Source organism: Herpailurus yagouaroundi, unplaced genomic scaffold (assembly GCF_014898765.1).
Source record: "Herpailurus yagouaroundi ecotype Mexico unplaced genomic scaffold, PumYag 220, whole genome shotgun sequence".
Lineage (NCBI taxonomy): Eukaryota > Metazoa > Chordata > Mammalia > Carnivora > Felidae > Herpailurus > Herpailurus yagouaroundi.
The window spans coordinates 4,498,560-4,512,363 of NW_024412451.1; the positions used below are offsets into that span (position 1 = coordinate 4,498,560).

Genomic DNA, 13,804 nt, shown 5'->3' on the forward strand with positions numbered 1-13,804 from the left:
TTATATATAATATTATGTTATATAATATATTATAATATAATATTATATATAATATTATATATAATATATAATAATATATTAATATACATTATATATTAATTATATATTTATATATAATATATATATTTACCCACGGATATAATGCGTATTACTTGAATGCAATTAGAAATGATGTTTCTCTGGGGTACCTTTTGGAAGACTTTTGGTTTGGGAACCTCTGTTAATGGTTTCTATGTTCATCAAGAATATCAAATCAACAGTGACGGGAGGAAGGGGGAGAAGTAAAACAGAATACAAAACAGAAGCAAATGAACCGACCTGTACTTTAAACAGGTTTTGGGGGCGCGCCTGGGGGGCCGAGTCTGTTAAGCGTCGGACTTGGGCTCAGATCATGAGCTCACGGTTCGTGGGTTCCAGACCCGCGTCGGGCTCCGTGCCGACAGCTTGGAGCCCGAACGTGGAAGGAGCACAGAGAGACAGCATCTTAAGCAGCCTCAGCACAGAGCCCGATGTGGGGTTCAGTCCCACAAACCGGGACATCAAGACCTGAGCCGAAATCAAGAGTCAGATGCTCAGTCTGTTGAGCCCCCAGGCGTCCCGAACCCAGCACTTTAAACAAAGAACATAAGTACACAGAACCCCCACCAAAACCAGGAATTAATTCAAGGGCCTTCTGAATACGATAATTCTGGAGAGAGAGACAGATCCCTGGACCCTCAGAGGGCAAAACGAACGAGTCAGGCTCTGTGCTGACAGCTCAGAGCCTGGAGCCTGCTTCAGATTCTGTTGTCTCCTCTCTCTGCCCCTCCCCCGCTTGTACTCTCTCTCTCTCTCTCTCTCAAAAATAAACATCGGGGCGCCTGGGTGGCTCAGTCAGTTAAACATCCGACTTGGGCTCAGGTCATGATCTCACAGTTCATGGGTTTGAGCCCCACGTCGGGCTCTGTGCTCCCTCTCTCGCAAAAATAAACATTAAAAAAAATTTTTTTTAATAAATAAATACACATTTTCTAAAAATTTAAAAGGGGCACCTGGGTGGCTCAGTCGGTTAAGTGTCTGCCTTCAGCTCAGGTCATGATCTCACGGTTTGTGAGTTCAAGCCCCGCGCTGGGCTCTGTGCTTTCCTTGCAGAGCCTGCTTTGGGTCCTCCGTCCCCCTGTCTCTGCCCCTCCCCCTCTTCAGGGCGCTCTCTCCCTCTCTCTCTTAGAAACAAAATGTTTTAATTAAAAAAACAACAACAAAGCATATGTGTGTGTTCCCTAGTTCTCTCCAGAAAAAGGGCCTCAAAGCAATATTGCCCCGGGGTCCCTGAGGCCCCTGTGGCAGTGGCTGTCTCATCATTTCTCAACACCTTCTCCTTTCCAGAAGGAACCAGGACTCCCGGGAGTAGCGTCGCGGCTGACTCCGGGGTGGGGGCAGAACGAGTGCAAATTACCTGGACTATCTTCCTGTGCCAGAAGGAAACGTTAAAACAAACAACAAAAAGAGGGGCGCCTGGGTGGCGCAGTCGGTTGAGCGTCCGACTTCAGCCGGGTCACGATCTCGCGAGATCTCGCGTGATCTCGCGTGAGTTCGAGCCCCGCGTCGGGCTCTGGGCTGACGGCTCGGAGCCTGGAGCCTGTTTCCGATTCTGTGTCTCCCTCTCTCTCTGCCCCTCCCCCGTTCATGCTCTGTCTCTCTCTGTCCCAAAAATAAATAAACGTTGAAAAAAAATTTTTTTAAACAAACAACAAAAACAAAAACAATGGGGCCCATCAAAAGGACACAGAGGCCAGCTTAAGGTCTCCCACTAGCCCAACCCGGGACAATTTGAACATCCTAATGAACGATGATGTAAGAATACTCGAAAGCTTCCTGATAACACACAAAATATACAGCGGAGAATGCGAGGCCCTTCCTTGAGTAAAATGCTAACTAATAAATGCAGGAGAGATGACGGAGGTCGAGAAAGGGGTCACCATTCGGCAGCCGTTGTGACAGTAATAATCATGCCGGCAAGAATCATTCATGGATGCCCAAACAACCGAGTGAAAAATGTGTCGGGGACCAAGATATTGACTAAGTCTCCAAAAATCTCTACTTACTCATCACAAAGGGAGACGTCCGTGGGAGGAATCTGGTTAACCAAGGGATCAACGGCGACATCACTAGTTAAGGGACCGACGTGCCTCCTACCCAGTGCGTACCAAGGACACAGCATCGCTTCTCTGGTGTTCCGCCAAAAATGCGCAAGGTGCATCTCATCGTGAAGAAAGATCGGACAAACCCACACGGAGGAGACTTGGCTCCAAAATGTCAAAGTCATGAAGACAAAGAAGGGCCCGGGGATGGTTCCAGATGAACAGAGCCAGGACAACCAAATGCGACGTGGGGCCCTGGCTTGGAGCCTGGAGCCGGAAAATCAAATCGGCTACAAAGAGCATCACTGGGACCATCAGAGAACTTTCAATAGGGACTGTTTAGGATTGTAATAACTTTGAAGTCCCTGACTTGGAAAACCGCCCTGTGTTTTGGTAAGAAAATGGTCTCATTCTCGGGAAATTCACATGGAAGTTCTTAGGGGCATAATGTCTGCCCTGCGCTCTCCCAGGTCCAGCAATTATGATAACGGATTATTTTCAGTAAAAAAAATAATAATAATTAGAACATGTGTGTGTGTGAATATGGCAAATTATCAATCTTGGGGAAGGCTAGAGTTCTTTGCACTATTTTTTCAGGGAAGGGAAGGTGGAGGAGAAAGAGAAGGTCCCTCGAGGGCCATCGAAGATTACAGAAATACCCATAGAACGGAAATGGTCTTGCTCGCTCATTGACTGCCCCGGCTGAGAATATTCAAAATGACATCCCTGGCTTCTGCAATTCGAAACGAGGCTGCTTTCTTTGTGAGAGGCGTCCTGGAACAGTTTCGAGGTCCCCATTCCCTCTGGACTGATGTCAACCTATGTCTCCAGTGGATTCCGTACTTGAGGCCGGAGTGCTGGAGTCGAATCCTCTCCCTACCCCAGCTGGGCCAAGGGCTCCTTGGCCCTTCGAGGCCACTGACCTTCTGCAGCTTATGGTCCATGTTCAGATAGCGGTTCCTCTCAATGCGCAGGAGATCCAACTCTTCCCGCAGGGCCGCATTCCGCACCAGCTGGATGTCAAAGCGACAGGTGACCTGGGGGGGGGGGGCCCAAAAAAAGTCTGTGGCCCCCCCCCCCCTGCCTCCCTCTTCCACACTCGGCCAAGGTTGGGCGCTTGTCACGTGCGGGGGCCCATTCCCTATTTGGGGACCCTGAGAGCATTGCCCAGCTCCCCTAAGGACTCAGGCATCAGTCTCCTTTCCTTGGGGACACTCCGTCCCTCAGGATGCCCCCTGATCCTTCTCAGGGAGCCGAGCATTTCAGGCCTGTCCCCCTCCAGGCATCTGGTCCACCATTTCTGGAACTTGACCCCATGCTCAGTTTCCCCTCCCAACCCCCAGAGCTCAGGTCTGGAGAGAGCCAAGAGGCTGGCCCTCACCCTGTCCAACTGGTCTTCTAGGATCTTGATCCTTCGCCGGATCTTGACCTTCTGATCCAGGACGAGTCCCGGGGCCTTGATATCCTTACTGTGGTTAAAGATCCGGGTCTCCCACTCCTGGATCTGGAGGAGAGGGGGTGGTAGTAACTGTTCGATGGCTGAATGTGGGAGTGACCGAGGCACCAAGAGAGGTGAGCGGCCGAGTGTGGCTCCCATCTGCCAACCTGGTGGCCCCAGCCACCTGTTCTATCCTTCTTCTGCTGGCGGGCCCCACTTTCCGTGTGGTTCTAGCTTCCAAACACAACGAGCCGCCCTACCAGCCACATGACCCAGGTTCCTACAGTCCATGTGACCGTCCTAGGGATGGGCACGTGAGCCAAGCTGAACCAGCCTGAATCCCTTCCTGGTATTTTGGGGGCACATGCGTGCGGTAGATGGATGGGGCTCTAGGACTTCCGCGGTCCAAGTCCCCAGCACACGGAGGGTCCTGGGAGGATGAGGCCAGTAGACAAAGTGGAGACAAGAGACTGAGAGAATGATGAGAATGAGCCCTGATGCCGTGAGAGTCCCCTGGGTGTAGCTATGTGTGAAACCTTTGCCAACCTGTCCTCATTTCCTGATTCATCTTTACTCATTCGGGGCATGCCGTCTCCCCAATAAAATGGGAAGCTCCATGAGGGCAGAATGCTGTCTTTTTGGGCGTGTGCCTAACACAGTAGGTTCTCACTAAAACGTGCAGATCAAACGAATAAATGGAATTGCTTTAAGGCTGCGTTTCCTAATTCGGGTTAGATTGGGTCCCGCCCCCCCCCCAAATTCCTATGTTTAAGTGCTAATCCCCGGGACCTCAGGACGTGACCTGATTTGGAGACAGGCTCTTTACAGAGATAATCAAGTCAACATGAGGTCATGAGGGCGGGCCCCGATCCAGTATGACTGGTGTCGTTATGCAAAGGGGAAATTTGGACCTAGAAGGTGCACAGAGGGAAAACACCACCCTCCAACACTTCCATCTTGGGCCCCCAACCTACAAAACATGGGACAATAAATTCCTGTCATTTAAACCACCCAAAGTTTGTGGTTCTTTGTTATCGCGTCCCCTAGAAAACCAAGTCATGCACCCAGGCACCCCCGAGCACTGCAACAAGTTCAAAGGGGCAAGCAACCATGGGGATATTTTCAGGGGTTTTTTTAGTTAAAAAAAAATTTTTTTTTACGTTTTTATTCATTTTTAAGAGACAGAGTGCAAGCAGGGAAGGGACAGAGAGAGAGGGAGACACAGACTCTGAAGCAGGCTCCAGGCTCTGAGCTGTCAGCACAGAGCCTGATGCGGGGATCGAACCCACGAACCATGAGATCATGACCTGAGCTGAAGTTGGATGCTTAACTGACTAAGCCACCCAGGGGCCCCTAAAAGTTCTATAATTTTAGATTTTACATTTAGGTCTACAATGGCTAACATCTTTTTTTGTTTGTTTTCTTTAAAAAATGTCACGATGGGGCTGTTTGGGTGGGTCAGTTGGTTAAGCATCCGACTCTTGGTTTTGGCTCAGGTCATGATTTCACGGTTCATGAATTCAAGCCCTACATCGGGCTCTGAGCGGACAGTGTGGAGCCTGCTTGGGATTCTCTCTCTCCCTCCCTCTCTCTCTCTGCCTCTCTCTGTCTCTGTCTCTGTCTCAAAAATAAATAAACTTTTTTTTTTTTTAAAGTCAGTACATTGGGGCGCCTGGGTGGCGCAGTCGGTTGAGCGTCCGACTTCAGCCAGGTCACGATCTCGCGGTCCGTGAGTTCGAGCCCCGCGTCGGGCTCTGGGCTGATGGCTCGGAGCCTGGAGCCTGTTTCCTTCAGCCAGGTCACGATCTCGCGGTCCGTGGGTTCGAGCCCCGCGTCGGGCTCTGGGCTGATGGCTCAGAGCCTGGAGCCTGTTTCCGATTCTGTGTCTCCCTCTCTCTCTGCCCCTCCCCCGTTCATGCTCTGTCTCTCTCTGTCCCAAAAATAAATAAACGTTGAAAAAAAAAATTTAAAAAGTCACTGTGCACAGAAAAGGGCATAGATGATGTGCGTACAACTCATTATACATATTTTTAACTGAACATCCTTGAACCACCTGCCAGGTCGAGAACCAGAATGCCGACAGCAATGCAGATCCTCCCCCCCTCATCACTCCTCCCTTCCTCTCCATACGTGCCACTGCCCTCCCTCTGTCAGTTCCTATTACTGCTGGAACAAAGTACCACACACGGACTGGCTTAAAACACCACGACCTTTTTTCTTACAGTTCTGAAGGTCAGAAATCCGAAAGCAATTTCACTGGTTTCAGAAAATCAAGGTGTCAGCCAGGCTGAATTCCTTCTGGAAGCTCCGGGGGAGAATTCCGGTTTAATCTAGGGTAATCTCCCCAACTCAAAATCCTCAATCACATCCGCAGTCTCTTCTGACATGTAAATAAAGTAAGATACTCACAGGTTCCCAGGATTAGGAGGTGGACATCTTACAGGGATCACTCTTCTGTTTACCATACTTCCTTAAGTGAAATTCATGTTTTTACTTTATGGTTTTATCACCCATGTACGTACCCCTAAAACAAAAGTTGCATTTGGCCTGATTTTGAATTTTATGTGAATGAAATCGTGCTACCTGTGTGGGGTTTTTTTTTTCCTCTGTTTTAAGTGTATTTATTTTGAAAGAGAGAGTGCGAGTGGGGGAGGGGAAGTGAGTGAGGGAGAGAGAGAATCCCAAGCAGGCTCTGAACTGACAGTGCGGGGCTCAATCCCATGAACCGGGAGATCATGACCTGAGCTGAAACCAAGAGTCAGTCGCTTAGCCAATGGAACCACCCAGGCGCCCCACTCTCTGTATGTTTTTTGTCTTGCTTCCTGCAAATGTGTGTTAGACTCACCCTTGTGGCTGTAATTGTGATTCACTCATTTTTCGTTGCTGTATACTATTTCATTATGTGACTATTCCACAATTTATTTATTCACTCACATACTGATGGACCTTTGGGTTATTTCCAGTTTGGAGCTGGCCAATATGTGATCATTCTTCTTTCAATATCTCTTTACATGAATCCTGGTTCCAGGGCACATGCTCAGAAGTGCACTTGCTGGGTGGGAAGAAGAGTTAACAATAGGTCTAAACCTGTTTTCCCTTAGAAGGTGAGTTTGGCTTACCTTCTTCTGACACTGTTTTCATGGAAACATACCGGGTTAAGGTAACTATGGAATGCCAGCTCTGTTCCCAGGCAATGGTGTTTATTATAAAAACGACCTGATTGGTGAACTACATTGGACTAAAAGGACTTCGAGTGGGCTCATAGATCCCAAGAGCCTACATGACCAGGACTGAGCAGACATCTGGCTTCTCTGTGGAGTTTTTCTTATCACTGAGTGGGGGGGGGGGGGCCGGTTAGACTTAGGCTTTGTCTTCATGAGCTGTTACAGAGATGACTCCTCTTGGGTGTGATGCCTCCCTCTGCCAAGGTGGGCATCACCCACCCGCTTGCGTGGGATCACCCAGCTGGAGGTGCTGAGAAGCAGCCCCTGGATGCTCAAGGAAGATGTGTTTGATGCCGTCGTGAGAAGATGCAGGTGTTTCCTGTTCCCTATCCTCCTGGGAGACTGTTTCCGGTGATCATGCCAAGTGGGTGTGACCCTGAAACCCAGGGTAGGTCTATCTTTAAAGGTAATAGATAATGGGGGGAAAGACTTTTCAGAATACGTGTGACAATTTATGTCCCCACCCACGGTTCATTAGGGGCTCCCACTTGCCCCTTTACACCCAACACTTGGTATTTTCGGACACTGAGTTTGGAAAATTTGGTGAGTGATTAATGGAACCTCATTGCGATATCCATTTGCCTTTCTCTGATTACTAATGAGTGGGGAGTCATTCCTACATTTATTAGGACATCTGAATCTCTCGTTTTGTGATATGTCAGCCCAAATCCTTTGGCTATTTTTTTTTTAATTGGGCTGACTCTTCAATGATTTGTAGTTGTTCTTTATATGTTCTTGATAATAGTCCTTTGTCAGCTATATGCGTTGCAAATAACTTTCCATTCCACGACCTTCTTTGCACACTCTATGTTTCTTTCAACAAAAGTTATTAGCTTTAAAGTCACCAGAAGTAACAGTCTTTTTCTTTAGAAGTAGAGATTTCTATAACTAATTTAAGAAATCCTTCCCTACCTTCACACGGTTAGATCTGATCCGTCTGGAATTAGTTATGGGGGTTGGAGGAGAGATAAGGGTCTCTCTTTCATCTTACAGTATGAACATCCAGTTTTCACAGCACCATTATCAAAGCCCTCTTTTCCCGTGTCCCGAAGTTGTGCATCAGATGTCCACATGTGCATTGGTCTCTTACAGGGCTCTCTCCTCTGTCCCATTGATCCATTTGATTAGCCCTCCATCAATTACAAGAATTTTATACTAGATCTTGAGAAGTGAGAAAGCACATCCTTTCGCATTGTTCTTCTTCTTTTAAGTCAGTCTATGTCATCTCGTCCATTGACTACCATAGAAACCTTCGAATCTGCTTGTCAATTTCGTCCACTGAAGAAAGACTTTCCGTGCTTTGGTTGGGATTACACTGAAACTATAAATTATTTTGGAGACCTGGCATTTTAGGGCACTAACTCTTCCAATCCATGGATAGATCTATATATTTATTAAGCTGTTCTTTAATACCCCTCAATAAAATTTTACAATTTACTCCATAGAGGTCTGGCACACTTTTGTTAGATTTCTTCTCAGGTACTTCTGTGGCTTATTATAAGTGCGTGTTTTCTTCTCTTATTTTATCATAGTTGCTGCTAATACAGGGAAGTGTCATTAACTTGGAACATTAATTCTGTATCCAGCCATATTGTTAACATACCTTGTTAATTACAAAAACAGTTAGTGTTAGAGTCTTCTGGATCTTCTCTGTACACAAATACATCATCTACAAACAATGACAATTTCATTTTTTCCTCTCCAATGTTTTTTTTTTCTTGGCCCCACTGCACCAGATAGAACCTCCAGTACAATATTAAATGGAAGTGGTGCTAGGTGACATCCTTATATTGTTACTGATCTCAAAGATAATTTTTTTTCATGTTTTGCTATCAAATATGATATTTTCTATAGATGTTTTATAGTTGTCCTTTGCCAACTCAGGAAATTTCCTTTTATTCCTTGTCACCTTCTAAGAGTTTCTAGCATGGATGGATGCTGAATTTTATCAGCTTTTTTTTTTTTAATGTTTATTTACCTTTGGGGGGGGGGGGGGGCACAGAAAGAGAGAGACGCGGAACCTGAAGCAGGCTGAGCCGTCAGCACAGAGCCCGACGTGGGGCTCGAACTCACGAATTGCAAGATCATGACCTGAGCTGAAGTCAGAAGCTTCACAAACTGAGCCATCCAGGTGTCCCCACTTTTTTTTATTTCTACACAGACCGGTGAGCGCTATAAACTAGTGCAAGTCCAAGGGCTGTCTGTCATCAGTCTCTGACGTGACAGGCTCAGAAAATGAGAGAATTTAAGCAAGCATCAGAAACTGTGTTTTGAGGCTATTCTGAGTGCAAGTGTCAAGGCAAAAGCCTTATACAAGTAGCCGTCGGTAGTAGATTGGAAGTTTTAAAAGTCAGTACATTGGGGCGCCTGGGTGGCACAGTCGGTTAAGCGTCCGACTTCAGCCAGGTCACAATCTCACGGTCCGTGAGTTCGAGCCCCGCGTCAGGCTCTGGGCTGATGGCTCGGAGCCTGGAGCCTGTTTCCGATTCTGTGTCTCCCTCTCTTTCTGCCCCTCCCCCGTTCATGCTCTGTCTCTCTCTGTCCCAAAAATAAATAAAAAACGTTGAAAAAAAAATTAAAAAGAAATAAAAATTCTTAATTTTTTTTTTTAAAGTCCAGGGGCACCTGGGTGGCTCAGTAGGTTGAGTGTCTGACTTCAGATCACGATCTCACAGTTCATGAGTTCAAGCCCAGCGTCAGGCTCTGTGCGGACAGCTCAGAGCCTGGAGCCCGCTTCGGATTCTGTGTCTCCCTCTCTCGCTGCCCCTCCCCTACTCACACTCTGTCTCTTCAGAAGAAAGGCTGCCCGCTGATACCCTGAATTTAGCCCAGGGAGACCCATTTTGGCCTTCTGTCCTCCAGCACTGTAAGGTAACTAATTTGTATTATTTTAACCCACCAAGTCTGTAGTAATCCGTTACAGCACAAATAGGAAAGTAATACAGACCACCGAGATCAGCAACCTTCAAACTCCTGTTTGTGATCCAATCGTGTGCAAGAAATCATTTGGTCTAGGGAAGCCACTTTTTCTTTTTAATGAAGAATAGAACAGAAAATAGCAGAATGAATCCCACCTGGGGAAAAAAAAAAAACTATTCCCTGGTGAAAACTTGTGTTTCCCAAATACTTGTGTGTTTACATCCACAGGCGTGTGAACTGCCTCAGGAGTGACGGTCATAGAAGCCTGGAGGAACCCTGCCCTAGGAAAGTCACGCTGTGTCCCAGGTCAAGGTCTTGGAGCAGGTGGGATTAGAGACCCAGGTCGACACGGCTGGGTTACCAACGTCCCCTTTTTGCACGCGCAAAAACTAGGGCCCAGAGAGGTCGAAGAGCTGCCCGTGGTCACACAGCTCCGACGCGGCAGGGCCAGGACTCTACTGCAGGTTTTGCTGACGTCAGGAGGTGAGACTTTCTTTCCCCTTTAACCTCACCAGCTCCGTTTTGGGGTGTGTGGGGCTGTGCTAAGCACAAAACACCTGCATTCCTATTGGAGTCTGACTATAACTCTCCCACGTGCATGATTTCAAATGGGCCCATTTTCAGACCAGGAAGCCAAGGCTCAGAGCAGTTCCGATCCACAGAGGCTGGTGTCCGAACCCACCTGCTTGTCCAGGGCTCTGGTCTGCTCCTGTAGCTCCTTGACCTCGGCCTGCACCCGGACCCGACACTTCAGCAGATGACCCGTGTTCTCCAGCCTCTCGCTGTCCCGCAGCCGCTTGACCTGGCTCTGGGCCACGCGGATCTGCACCTGAAGTTTATCCCGCACCCCCTCCAGGCGCTGGATCTCCTCACTGCCCAGGCGGGGAGGTGGAGAGCAAGCCAGCGAGGGGCAGAGTCTCAGAATCACTAAGGGCCAGACACCCGGCCTGCCCCTTCCCCTCTGGGACCCAGGAGGCGGGCCCCCAACCCCTTTAAGAGCCCCCTCGCTCCCCAAGCTCCGGGTCCAGGCACGGGGCTCACAGTTGCTTGTTGATGCGCTGGTGGACTTCCTTGCTGTAAGCCCGCCTCTCTCCCTCCATCACTTTGCACTGCCGTCGCAGTCGGCTCAGCTCCCAATCCGCTGAGGGCAGGACCAGCCAACTGGGCTCAGTAGAGATCCCGGCCCCAGCCCCTTCCTCTCCAGGGCCTGGGAACTCCGGCTCCCACAAACTGCAGCCGAAAGGCCCACCCGGTCCCCAACACCCCTCTAGCCCTGCACCTCAGTTCCCGTATCCCTCACGCCTACCTCACCCCCTTGGTACTCCCGGACCCCAAGCTGACCTCCGGGGGATTTTTCCCCCAAACCCACGTCTACTCCCGGTTTGGGCACACTTCCGCCTCCCCACTAGAGGGCGCTCCCGGAAGGCCTCCCGGTCCTCAGGCGCCGGCCACAGAGGATCTGGAACTTGCGGCCAAGATCTGGGGACCGCAGTCTTGTTCCCCCTCGCCCCTTCAGCCCCCGTAGCCCAGCAGTCCTCAGTCCTGTCCTCTGGCCTCCTCACTCGCAGCCCATCCTCCAAGCTCGGGTCTCATCTTGTCCTGCCGGGGCCATCACCCCAGCCTCCTCCCCAGCCTCCGGGCCTCCCTTCACAATCCCGGAAGGTCTTTCTACACCCAGAACGGAGTTCCAGGGCCTGAGAACAAAGCCGCAGGTCCTGGGCCCGGGGTTCAAGGCCCCATATGACCTGAACCTAACCACCTCTCCAGTCTGGGCCACCAGCTAGCTCCCCACCTCCCAAGGCCCAGTGGTTCTCAACCAGTGATTCTGCGCGCAAGGACAGTTGGCAATGTCTGGAGACACTTTTGATTGTCAGGATGTGGGGACGGGGTGGGACAGGCTGCTCCTGGCATATAACGGATAGAGGTCAGGGATGTCCTACAATGCCCAGGACAGCCGCCATGACTAAAGAATGATCTGACTCCAAGCGTCAACTGTGTGGAGGCTTAGAAACCCTGTTCTAGGCACATGTTCCCTCTACTGAAACGCTCATCCCTTCCTTCTCCCATCGGTAACTCCTGGGAGGAGTTCCAAGCCCCACACAAACTTCTCCTCCTGCAGGAAGCCCTCCAGGCTTGGCCTATCCATCTGCCCTGCTCCACCTCCATTCCCACGCATGTGTGTTTCCCGCTAGAGGACTCTCCTGGAAGGCCTCCCCGCTTCTCCCCACCCCCCCACCCCGTGTCCCAGAGCACAGTACCTAGAACTTGGGACAATGAGGAATGAGTGGGAAAAAAAGCCAAGAGCGTCTGAATTACCCATTCCTTCCAGGAAGGCCTCGGTTCCATCCTCGGAGCGGGTACTCCCTGCAGAGAGTCCCAAAGGCATCTTGGCCAAAGGTGGGGGGGGGGGCTCCTGTAGGGGCGACACAGGAACCCCTTCAGACAGAGAGCAGGAGGGCGCCGGAAGGAGGGTGGGGACGGACCGCGAGGCAATCGGAAGGTGACCCCGGAACCAACTCTGGCCTCTCTTTGAGTCTCAATGCCTCCAATGAGTTGTAAGGGAGCACCTCTCAGGCCTCTCCCCACATCCCTCCCGACCTCCCACCTCTCATATTCTCTGTCTTGTGTTTCCACCCTGACTCTGGCACGGGGGCAGGTCCCCTGGGCTCTCGGTATCTCTGAGGCGTGGCTGTTTGGGGGAAGGAGACACGGAGGAGAAGGAAACCCCGGCCGGCTGTGGGGAGCGAGCCCTGTCCCTACCTGCTGGAGTGCCTGACCTGTCCTTGGTTCTCCAAGCTCACTGTTGTGGCCTGGTTACTGGGGAGATAAAGGGCCAATGAGGCCTGAGGACCGCGGCGGGGGTGGGACGGAGGCCTCTAGGAGTGGCCGCGCGAGGGGAGGCTGGGGAGGAGGGGCCTGGGTAGGGAGCTGGGGAGGAGGGAGCGCGGAGGAAGAGGGGTCTTGGGAGGGGAGGTTGGAGAGGAGGGGCCGAGGCGGCCGGGAGACCTCAGGAGACCTAGCAGGCTGTGAACAGAAGGGCTGGGAGGCGGGGAGCCCTGCGAGGGGCGGAGCTGTGAGCCCTGCGAGGGGCGGGGCAGAGGGCCGTTGAGAAACTGGGCGTGCCTTGAGGGGCGGGGCTACAGGGCTTGAGAAGGCAGGGAGACCTGTAAGGGGTGGGGCTGGCAGGGCCAGCGAGGGTTGGAACCTGTGGGAGGAGCACGGCTACCTGTGGAGGGAGGGGCTGCGGGGAGTGGCGAGGGGTGGGGCTATGGGGGGGGCTGCCGATGGGAGGGGCACCGGTACCTGCCGAGGCCGTAGTTTCGCGGACTTGCGAGGGGCGTGGCTAGAAGTACTCGTTAAGGGACCCGGTGGGAAGGCGCCTACCGAGAGCGAGGGACTGTGAGCGGCGGGCTGTGCTTTCGGAAGGGAGAGGCAGAAGCTGAAAGACCCTATGGAGCCAGGACTGGGAGGGAAAGGTCTGGAAGGCTTTGGAGCTAGGCCCAGGTGTTTCGGGACGAGGCCCGAGAGATGCGTGTCTTAAGTCAAGACCACGTTGTTTGAAGAGTCATTAGCAGGAAGACGGTGCCGATGCCGGGAGTTGTGAGGGAGGAACGTTCATCACCAACGCAGGTCCTTGCAGTGACTCACTACGCATGCGCGGCCAACGGCCTCCAGCGAAGCCGCCAAAAACTTCTTGTGGGTCCGCACCCTGAGAGGCGGGAGTGGGCGGGGCCTCGGGCTCTTCGGACCGCCCCCGCTTTTCCGGCCACGCCCCTCCTGGCCACGCCCCCTTCGCTCGGCAGGCGGGCCGCCCGCGCTGCGGGCTGCTGCCCACGTGGGCCTCCCCGGAGCGGGCGGGTAGTGGGCGCCGCTCCCTGCCGGCTGGGTGTGCCCGAAGCCTGCGGTTTCCTGTGGGAGGAAGCAGCCCGCGGGCGCTCAGCTCAGCTCGAAGCCTTGGAGGCCCAGGACGGGGAGATCCCGTTACCGCCCTGGGGCTCCCTGGTTCTCCCTCTTCCACAGGGTCTAGCACGAGGGACCTCCTCCACGTTCCCGAGGTCCCCAAGTCTGGCGCTCATTGCACTCCGGGAACTTGATTTCGAGTC

The 13,804-nt window shown here is 51.6% G+C and overlaps 1 protein-coding gene across 5 annotated transcripts in view; it reads right to left on the reverse strand.

Moving 5' to 3' along the window:
• Nucleotides 1-13,461, reverse strand: part of ODAD1 (outer dynein arm docking complex subunit 1) — a 21,807-nt gene extending 8,346 nt beyond the window's left edge. The window contains exons 1-7 of one of the 5 annotated variants that reach the window (XM_040457563.1): nt 13,005-13,461; nt 12,307-12,390; nt 12,018-12,114; nt 10,743-10,842; nt 10,384-10,530; nt 3,502-3,624; nt 3,044-3,157 (exon numbers count right to left, since the gene is read on the reverse strand). In XM_040457563.1, coding sequence (XP_040313497.1) covers nt 3,044-3,157; nt 3,502-3,624; nt 10,384-10,530; nt 10,743-10,842; nt 12,018-12,114; nt 12,307-12,313 — 588 coding nt within the window. In that variant the 5' untranslated portion in view covers nt 12,314-12,390; nt 13,005-13,461. Of the gene's footprint in view, nt 1-3,043; nt 3,158-3,501; nt 3,625-10,383; nt 10,574-10,742; nt 10,843-12,017; nt 12,115-12,306; nt 12,963-13,004 lie in introns of those variants that run through there. The other 4 variants (XM_040457560.1, XM_040457559.1, XM_040457558.1 and 1 more) reach the window with 4 other exon arrangements.
• Nucleotides 13,462-13,804: the final 343 nt, after the last annotated feature.